Source organism: Sapajus apella, unplaced genomic scaffold (assembly GCF_009761245.1).
Source record: "Sapajus apella isolate SASKATOON/1434 unplaced genomic scaffold, GSC_monkey_1.0 scaffold35, whole genome shotgun sequence".
Taxonomy (NCBI): Eukaryota; Metazoa; Chordata; class Mammalia; order Primates; family Cebidae; genus Sapajus; species Sapajus apella.
The window spans coordinates 15,753,435-15,764,527 of NW_022436975.1; the positions used below are offsets into that span (position 1 = coordinate 15,753,435).

Below are 11,093 nucleotides of genomic sequence, written 5' to 3' on the forward strand. Positions count from 1 at the left end.
CCATGTGCAGAAAGCAGAAACTGGACCCCTTCCTGACACCTTACACTAAAATTAACTCCAGATGCATTAAAGACTTAAACATAAGACCTAACACCATAAAAACCCTAGAAGAAAATCTAGGCAAAACCATTCAGGACGTAGGTGTAGGCAAGGACTTCATGACCAAAACACCAAAAGCATTGACAACAAAAGCCAAAATAGACAAATGGGACCTAATCAAACTCCACAGCTTCTGCACAGCAAAAGAAACAATCATTAGAGTGAATCGGCAACCAACAGATTGGGAAAAAATTTTTGCAGTTTACCCATCAGACAAAGGGCTGATATCCAAAATTTACAAAGAACTAAAGCAGTTTTACAGGAAAAAAACTAACAAGCCCATTCAAAAGTGGGCAAAGGATATGAACAGACACTTTACAAAAGAAGACATACGTGAGGCCAACAAACATATGAAAAAATGCTCATCATCACTGGTCATCAGAGAAATGCAAATCAAAACTACATTGAGATACCATCTCAGGCCGGTAAGAATGGCGAACATTAAAAAATCTGGAGACAACAGATGCTGGAGAGGATGTGGAGAAATAGGAACACTTTTGCACTGTTGGTGGGAGTGTAAATTAGTTCAACCATTGTGGAAGACAGTGTGGCGATTCCTCAAGGACCTAGAAATAGAAATTCCATTTGACCCAGCAATCCCATTACTGGGTATATATCCAAAGGATTACAAATCGTTCTACTATAAGGACACGTGTACACGAATGTTCATTGCAGCACTGTTTACAATAGCAAAGACGTGGAACCAACCCAAATGCCCATCGACGATAGACTGGATAGGGAAAATGTGGCACATATACACCATGGAATATTATGCAGCCATCAAAAACGATGAGTTTGGGTCCTTTGTAGGGACATGGATGAACCTGGAAACCATCATTCTCAGCAAACTGGCAGAAGAGCAGAAGATCAAACACCGCATGTTCTCACTCATAGGCGGGTGTTGAACAATGAGAACACATGGACACAGGGAGGGGAGCACTACACACTGGTGTCAGTTGCGGGTAAATAGGGGAGGGACGGTGGGGGGTGGGGAGCTGGGGAGAGATAGCAAGGGGAGAAATGCCAGATGTAGGTGATGGGGAGGAAGGCAGCAAATCACACTGCCACGTGTGTTCCTATGCAACAATTTTGCATGTTCTTCACATGTACCCCAAAACCTAAAATGCAATAAAATAAATAAATGGGAAAAAAAATAAGATGTTTAAATTCTTTTAAATAAATAAAAATGGATTAAATAATATCTTTTTTAAATAAGACACTTAAACCAGAATTAAAAGATTTATAATGAAGAGGGGAAAGTATTTACAGAAAACATGATGGAGAAGGGGTGATAACAGATTTTGTTTTTAACTTATAATTCTGGACATGAGACCCAAAGTAGACCTTATTGAGCTAAATTCCAGGTATTGTCAGGGCTGTATTCCTTCTGGACAATCTAGGGGAGAATACATTTCCTTGCCTCTTTCAGTTTCTAGGTGCCACCTAAATTCAAACCTCTTGCTCCCACTGTGACACTTTTGCCTCTCTCTTATGAGGACAGTTGTGATTACACAGGGCCCACATAGGTGGCTTAGGATAATCTCCTCATATTAACTTAATCACGTATTCTGCCTTACGAAGTCTTCCCTCTGAACCCTCAAAATTCATGTCAATCCTACATAAAAAAAAAAAAATACATTAACTCCATCCCAAATAGCCCAAAAGTCTTAACCCATTTACAGTATCAACTCAAAGTCAAAGTCTCATCTGTTTAAGAGTTCCAGATCTCATCATCTAAATAATCACAATCAGGTATTTGCAAGGATCTGCGTATGGTTCATCTTGGGGCAAAAATTCCAAAGAACTCTGTGGGCCTCCCATGTGTGTCACAGAGATTCATTCACTCATGAGAGATTTTTCCCCAGATCTTTCCTGAATAATCCCATCTCTATTCCTGCCTTCTTCAGAGATGGCTGATGGTAACCATTAGTCATTGAAAAGATTATTTCCTAATCTTTTCAATGATTGATTAAATACTCAGTACAAATGAATGAGTATGTGTGATGGAGTGATCTGGTTTTCTGATTCTTCCCATCGCTAGCAAAAGCTGTCCAGCCACGCCCTTAGCTTTCTCTGCTGAGCACTGTTCCCTGGCAGTAAGTCTCCTAATGTTAGTGCCTTTTGCAATATTGATAGATGGATGATTTCCCAAATCATCAATTCCTGGTTCCTTTTTGCCTAACAGTTCTTCCCTTAATCAATCTCTTTCCTTTCATATTTTATTATAAATAGTGAGAAAAAAAATAAGCTAATCTTTCAACACTTTGCTTGAAAATCTCCTCAGCTAAATATCTTTTCTTTTTTTTTTTTTTGAGACGGAGTTTCGCTTTTGTTACCCAGGCTGGAGTGCAATGGCGTGATCTCGGCTCACCGCAACCTCCGCCTCCTAGGTTCAGGCAATTCTCCTGCCTCAGCCTCCTGAGTAGCTGGGATTACAGGCACGCGCCACCATGCCTAGCTAATTTTTTGTAGTTTTAGTAGAGACAGGGTTTCACCGTGTTGACCAGGATGGTCTCGATCTCTTGGCCTCGTGATCCACCCGCCTCGGCCTCCCAAAGTGCTGAGATTACAGGCCTGAGCCACTGCGCCCGGCCTCCTCAGCTAAATATCTAAGTTCTTTTACAAGTTTTGTTTACTGCATAACTCTAGGATACAATACACCTAGGATTTCTACAACTATTTATATAAGGATCTCTTTTATTGCATTTTCCAATAACATATTCCTCAATTTCTCATTTCATGTAAGCCTTCTGTGGGTTGAGAGAGAGATTCTGCTCCATGCCTTTGCCCAGTTTTTGGTGATATTTTGGACTCTAATTTATATCACAGTGCCTTTAACATTCCTATTTCTACTGTTTATTTTTGATGAATTAGGTATTTTTAAAGATATGTTCTTTACCATACCCTTTACTTAATTCTTTTTGACCTCTTACTAAGGGGGTCGTTGCCATCCATATTTCTATTAACCATTTGTTCCAGTAAATATAGTTTTCGACCATTCTCCTGAGAATTTTTTTAGCATCTGCCCATTGCCCAATTCCAAAGCAAATTCTAAATTTTGAGGTATTTGTTATAGCAGCACACCACTTCCAGGTACCACAAGTCTATATTAGTTTCTAATGTTACTATAACAAATTACCACTAATCTAGTGGCTTAACAGAGATTTATATTAGTTTCTAATGTTACTATAACATTACCACTAATCCAGTGGCTTAACAGAGAATTTACTCTCTTATAGTCTGGAGATCAGAAGTCCTATTGGGCTGATGTCAAAGTGTGAGCAAGGGCTGTATCCCTTTTGGGGACTCTCACAAAGAATTAATTTCTTTGACTTTTCCAGCTTCTGGAGGCCACCAAGACCTAGGTCATGGACCCTTCGCCCATCTTCAAAGACAGCAGCATGGCATCTCCAATCTCATTAGTAGGCTGACATTCCCACTCCCTTCTTATAAGAACTCTTGTGATTACCTTGGGCCGTGTTGATAATCCAGGACAATGTAATCATCTCAAGATTCTTAATTCAAATCACATCTGCAAAATCCCTTTTGACATGACCCAAATTCACAGGCTTCAAGGATTAGGACATGAATACTTGAGGGCCATTATACTCCCTACCACACCTTCTGATGTTAATAATGACCTTATTGCAGCTTTTGCTTGATGGGCACCTGTAATAGTTTGTTAGGGCTGCTCTAACAAAGTACCACACAATGGGTGGCATAACCAATAGAAATTTATTGTCTCATATTGTGGAGGCTAGAAGTCTGAGATTAAGGTGTTTACTGGGTTGCTTTCTTCTGTGGGTTGACAGATTCTGTTCCATGCCTCTTGCCAGTCTTTGGTGATGTTATATCGTGGCTTGTGGAAGCCTAACCCTGAATTCTGCCTTTATCTTCACATAGAATTCTCCCTGTGTTTGTGTCTGTGTCTACATTTCCCCTTTTTATATAGATACTAGTTATATTATTTTAGGGGTCCACCTTACTGCAAATATGACCACATCTTAACTAATTATATCTGTAATGATGCTATTTCCAATTCTGATCACATTCTGAGGTACTAGGGGTTAGGACTTCAACATATGAGTTTTCAGGGGACATGGTTCAACCCATAACAGCATCATTTTAAAAAATAGATTCTTCTTAGGTGAGTCTAAGATTTTGATTTCTACTAACATCAGATATTGTACGAACTTACTCTTGGGCACATTGCAGAAATAACAGCGATAGTCAAACGTTTTGATTAATTCATGATTTAGGCAGGCAAAGTGGCCTTATGTAAAGTTGAAAATAGATAACACGGTTTAAAGAATAAAAAGCATATTATCTTTCAAAGTACTCCTCTCTCATGTAGATAAGCATGCCTTTCCCTTAGCTTTAGCCTTTGATTCCTACTAAAACGCATTGATCTTGGGGCAAAGAGCTTTCAACTTTTCTCACTGGACACTCATACCTCAGAGTAAATGAGTTTCAGACTTTCTCCTTTCAGTATTTTAAATGTAATCTCCTAGGGTGCTTTGGATGCCTTATTCCTATTGATTTTCAAGCTTGCCTTTAGGTGGAAGTGAACTTTCCTTATCATTTGGCTTAACTGATCATGATAAGGAAAGAACACGGATCCCAAATGTAGTGTATGGTGTTGGCCCAGAAGGTCAAGCATTGGAAATTAGAAATGACAGGATTTGGGGTCTTCCAGGCTTAATGTTATTCAGAGAAGATTTGTTTATTGCTTGTTTGTGTCAATAGGACCTCACACTTTTCAAAATGTGTTTGCATTTTTCACGTGCTTTGATTCTCACATCTATTTAGTAGCTGTCCATTTTCTAGTTGACAAAGGTGAATCAGCTAGGTTCCATGGACTGCTCAGTGGTCACCACAGTTCATGGATCTTTTGAATCACACCGAAGGAAGGATTCTCTCTGAGATAATCTGAGAAATGTCATGTGCTGAGGCTTCCTCTTCTGAGTTCAGTCTTTGAGATCTTTTTCTTGTTGAAACTTTTCTTACCTAGTTCAGGTTCGCTTGTGTCCCCAAATGGAGATGTGGATTTCTTCAAACATCTAGAATGGTGATTCACCACCTGCAAAGGCAGTGGGTTATCATGGCATTGTGGGTTACACTGAAGTAGGGTTTCTCAACTTGGAAATTTGGGACTGGATGATCCCTTGCACTGGGTGCTGTCCTTTGTAGTAGAATATTTAGCAGAATTCCTTGCTTTTATCTATTGGATGCTCGTTGCACACCCTCCCCTTCCATGAAAATAACAAACATCCTCAGATATTATCAAATATCCTCTGGGTGAGGGGAGGGGAAAGTCACCCACATTTAAGAACCACTGCATTGAAGAAGTGGAGGGCCTACCCACAGTCACCTTCTGAGTGCAAAGGCCTGCTTGTAGTTAGAGGGAAGATCCCACTTTGGAATAGGTATAAATTATAAGTGAGAAAGTAAAACACTGGGACTTTTATTGCCTTATCAAGACCCTGGATATGGATGAGTAGCTTTTTACTTACACAGTGGAATATTCTCAAAATTTCTCATGATTGACATAAAAAGTAGTCATGAGCACAGCAAATTTTTGAGATGTATGGTTATAAATCATACATATTTTTGTTTTAAAATAAACTTTTTTTTTCCTTAGAGCAGTTTAGGTTTACAAATAAATAAATAAATAATTAAATAAATAAATAATGAGTTTATGGCTGGGCTCAGTGGCTCATGCCTATAATTCTAGCACTTTGGAATGCCAAGGTGGGTGCATCACTTGAGGTCAGGAGTTCAAGACAAGCCTGGCCAACATGGTGAAACCCTGTCTCTGCTAAAAATAAAACATATAGCTGGGTGTGGTAGTATGTGCCTGTAATCCTAGCTACTCGGGAGGCTGAGGCCGGAGAATCGCTTGAACTCAGGAGGCAGCGGTTGTGGTGAGCTGAGATCACACCAATGCACTCCAGCCTGGGTGACAGAGTAAGACTGTCTCAAAATTTAAAAAATGGATGTAAAGTGCAAAAAATTACTCTATACAGTAAGTCCTCACTTAACATCATCTGGATTCTTAGATGGAAACTGTAACTTTAAGCAAGACACCTTATTTTCTACAGTAGGCTAATCGAATAGTATAAAACCACAGTTGCTAACAAGAAGATCAATACAAAACAGGAAAACACTTGAAGAAAAAAAGTTAAAAAGTATGGCAGTAACTCCTTACATACAACACCAAAAGGAGGATCCATTAAAAAAATGAGAAGTTGGACTTGATTAAAATTTAAAACTTCTATTCTGCAAGGACACTGTTAAGAGACTAAAGATACAAGCCAAAGGCTAGGAGACAGTATGTTCAAAACATCCAAAATATACAAAGAACTCTTAAAATTCAACAATAAGAAAATGACGTATTTTTTTAAAAATGGGCAAAATATCTGTGGTGCTTCTCAAACTAGCTGTTGATGAAGGACTGGTTTTCTTGGTATTTGTTTTAATTTGCATCTGTAAAGGACTGATACCTTGGTAAATTAAGAAAAATGATTCATAAAATAAAATGTTAAAAATGATACAAACCCAAAAGCATTTTTCTTAATTATTAGATTGAACAGACTTAAAATTGTTCTGCTAAATTGGACTAAAACTTTCTGAATGTTTACTCTCAGGCTTTGTATTTATCTATTTGTGACTTGTACCAGTCAGGCCTGTACTTTGAGTAACACTGATCTTTTTAACTATTGTCAAGTCCCCATTTCTGACCAAAGCACTGCCCGGAAGAAGGAATGATCTTGCGATTTATAATTGAGGGCATGAGGTAAAGTTCAGAATACCAGAATATCATGGGCTATTTCTATTTGAAAGCTTAGAGGACAGTCAGCTTGCACACTGGGTTTCCTTGGCACTAACCAGAGATTCTTTCCTCTTAGTTGCTATTTGGACCAAAAAAAAAAAAAAGTAGTATGAGTTTTTTTCTCTCTTTCAGCCCTCTTACTCGATATGCATATCATTATACCCCCCCATGCTGTAATTGGTAAGAAATAAGATTAAAATGCTGTTAAGTTTTAGTCAAAGTAAGAATTTAATGATTTTTTTGAGTTCTAAGACGTTAAGGATATGTGGATAAGAGTTGTTTTGAAATGTTGATTTGTTGACATCACCGTATCACATAAGTCAATTATTTCTGTTTCTAATTACTTAATTACTCTCAAGCAAATCCTTTGTGCTCTAGATCCCTCACAGCATTACCACTGCCCAGGGAATGAGAAAACCAGGCTGTCATTATTAGTGGATATTTTCCCTGTTTCTTCCCCTTTTCTTATAACAAAATATAAGGAAAGGATGTGGACAGCTGAGAGTAAAGTTATTTTCTGTTCAAGTGTATGCCAAACTAAACAGGTGGCAAAACTGACTCAGAACTCAGGGGTAGGAACTGACTGGAAGGGGTGTGAAAAAACTTTCATCTTCCTCCACAGTTTCCATAAGGAGAGTGGCCCAGACCCTCCTCTTCTCCATTAAGCCCTTTCATCAGGTGATCTCAACTTGCTCATGCTTTGATGTCCTCTGCACATTTGTGACTTTCAAATGTGAAAGTCCTGCCTGGACCTCTCCCCTGAGCCCCAAAAGCACATACCTCACTGCCTATTTAACATACGCATAACAGAATTATTGATCTCCTCAATCCCCCCAAACCTTTCCTATCTAAGGAAATGACATTACTGTTCACTAAATAATCAGACAAAAAACAGAAACCAAAAAAAGGAACATAAAACTTTTAAGCTTCATTGTTGATTCCCATCTTCCTCACACATTATGTTCAACCCATTAGTAAATTCTGTTGATTCTGCTGTCAAAAATATAACCTGTTTCTAACCATGTTCCATCAACCCCACAGTCCCAACCCTAGGCAAAGCCACTATCATCTCTCCTGACAAGTACTGCAATGGCTTCTGTGATTGACAGTCTCACCAGATAACATCCAACAAGGTAAAGATAATTTTGCAAAAGGAAATCAAAGTCCTATCACCAAAAAAGGTAGAATTGATAAGTGTCTGAAGGCAACAAATGACCTCTGAATTGATTTTTACCGATTTTTAATTATTTTATTTTATTTTTACCATTTTTGTAGGTAATATTTAAATTTTTACTTTGGAACATCCGCATTCCTATACTATGCAATATTACAAACTTTTCAGCCATAATTGTTCAAAAGATGAAAATGGAATGAGAATAAAAATGTAAGCTATGTATGTATAAAAATCCTCAATGTGATGATGGAAAACTGTGCTGAATATTTTTATCATGTTAGGAACTAGAAGGGCTTTCTAAGCAAGGACATATATCCAGAAACTCTTAAACAAATGCAAATTACAATAGTAAAAATAATTGCAGCTGGTATAAAAGAGAATGAAAATTCCTATTTACATAAGAGTCTTTGCTGATTATATAGAAAAAGAACCCAATAGAAAAATAAATTATTGAAGAAACAATTATTTTCTTTTAAAGCATATGAATTCCTTTAAAAGTAAATACATGAAAATTTGGGATAAAAATGAAGCTTTATTTATGTATCAGATTGGCAAAATTAAAATGATTTATAATACCAGTATTGGCAGAATGTGGAGAGATTGGCACTTGCACAGATGATTAGTAGTAACATAAATTGAGACTTAGAGTAATTTGGCAACATCTATTAAAATGTAAAGAACATATACATTTTGATAACAACTCCACCATCCTATATAAATATTTCCACAAAAGCTCAAAGATATCCATGTTTTGTGTGTGTGTGTTTTTGTGTGGTGTATATTTATATAATTATTACAAATAATGACTTCTAGAAACTGACATAGGAAGGTTTCTAAAATGTATTGTGAAGTGGAAAATATAAGGTGTAACACAAAATATATTTTCTCACTATTTTTATTAACATATATTCATGCATATTAGAATAAGCTCTAAAAACTCTGTAACAATATATAAGGGACTCTTAACCATGGTTTCTGTTCTTAGAGGTGATGTCAGAAAAAGCATTTTCCTAGAGCATTAAATTATCCAAATACTAGAAATAAGGAACATGAGCCTGCACTGGGACAAATGAAGCTATCTTCTGTAAACTGAAATGCAGTATTATCAAAGTAAAATAACTTTTCATGATACAGAGAAAAATCAGCCTATTCTCAGAATGCTAGGAGAGAAAGCCTACCTTGCCCTTTCACCTTCCTGTCCCTCAAATTCCACATTCTCACACCAATGGTCTTCACTGATCCATACTGTCCTAGTCAACTTGTCTGTTTCTACCCTGCATGTAAAGCAGGAATAGAACCAATAACCTTCTTTCATCACCTCTCTTTAAAGACCTACCTAGAGGTACATCTTAACACGCTTTGACTGACCCTGAAAATACAGAAGGTGAAACCTACATAGAATCACATACCACTGAAGTTCAAGTGTCCTGAGTCCTCATCTTGGGCTCTAAAGCGAAAGCACAGCCATTGGAAAAAGCAACCCGGAAGAGTCCACATTCCAGGAACATCTCTGAAAACTGACATGGGAATAAAGGCAAATACTCCTAGAGTACTCATCCCCAGGCGTTCTAGAAATCTCCATAGATATTTGTATGCAGTGCAAAGGTGTCATTTTCCCAAAAACTATTGAGAAACAACCTATATCACACACACACATAGATATCTATACATTAATATATATGTATACAAATATATATACATATGTATGTCAATTATCATCCAACAAAACACATCCGCTTGGTTTTCAAAAGCTATGAAGACCAGAGCAGTATGAAAATAGGATCCAGAAATAAGCGAAAAACAGATTAACTTCAAAGTGAATGATATTATCTGAACTTCTCTGTTTCTACTTCTGCATTTCAAATTAGGTAAAGAAGTTACACACGACTAGGTTTTGTCATTATTGTGTGTGTTGTTTTGTCCTTATAAAAATGACAGAACTGCATAAATACTCTCCATTAACTCAGTACTCACAGTAATCTCAAGAGGCATGCACTATTATTTCACTTTCCAAATGAGGTACAGTGAGGTACAGTGAGGTAAACTGAGGCAGAGAAGCACCCAGAATTATTGTTCATACCATGCACTGGCATTTTCTTGAAATAGTTCTCTTTTAACTGATGAAATGCAAGAATATCCCCCTCCAGAAATGCTCTATGAATTCTAGGCCATAAAATATCCATAAAATTCTAGGCAAGGCACACAATGTGTCTGTGATGCATAATGCATACCACCAACCTAGGGCTTACTACAACTTAGGCTGGAGCAGCAAATGGAATTCGGTCCCAGAGCTTTAATATGTATGCGTATGTGTGGGAAAAAGACAGAAGAAGCCTTTGTTATTACATGCAATCCCAAAGGAAGCCAGTGCCCCGCAGCAAGTTTTGACTGTTTGCACTGGAAATCATGGAGGGGTACTCCCTTCGCCATCTGGGTCGCGCGCGGGCCCCAGGGCCCAGGGCGCATGCGTGGCCGGGCGGTCGGGGCGCTTACCTGGTGCGCCCGCGGAGCAGGCACAGGGCCAGGAGCAGCAGGGCCGCGGCGAGGGCCAGGCTCCAGAGGCCGAACTGCTCCAGCGAGAAGCGGCCTATGGCCGCTGACACTGCTGCCATTCGGCGCGCGCTAGGCCGCGGTGGGCAGCCCGGGGTCTCCCTGCGAGCGGCGCGGTCGGCGACTCTGCAGCCTCCGGCGGCTTCTCTCCTCAGCGCCCCCTAGGCCAGGGCCGGAGAGGCTGGCCTGCCCGCGGCGCAGAGGGACTGCCACCGTGGTCTTCCGGACTGAGTGACAAAAGTTCGTGGACTCCCCTCTCCCCGCCTATCCTCCACCCACGTGCACCGCCCCGTTCCCCACCGCTTCCGACCCGGCAGCTTTTGGAAAGTAGCGCCTTTGATCCTTCCGGGCAGGAAGAAAGGCCAAGGAAGGGGGAAGAAGGGGAAAGAGGATTTCCCGAGAACCAGCCCTGAAGGCTTAGAGGAGGGGATTTCGATT

At 39.2% G+C, this 11,093-nt stretch overlaps 1 protein-coding gene across 2 annotated transcripts in view; it reads right to left on the minus strand.

Annotated features, from left to right (window-relative positions):
• Positions 1 to 11,093, minus strand: part of LOC116563550 (cytochrome P450 7B1) — a 190,813-nt gene that overhangs the window by 179,612 nt on the left and 108 nt on the right. The window contains exon 1 of one of the 2 annotated variants that reach the window (XM_032296206.1): positions 10,599 to 10,885. The exons of the other annotated variant lie outside the window; for it this stretch is intronic. Coding sequence (XP_032152097.1) covers positions 10,599 to 10,717 — 119 coding nt within the window. The 5' untranslated portion in view covers positions 10,718 to 10,885. Of the gene's footprint in view, positions 1 to 10,598; positions 10,886 to 11,093 lie in introns of those variants that run through there. 2 annotated transcript variants of the gene reach the window in all.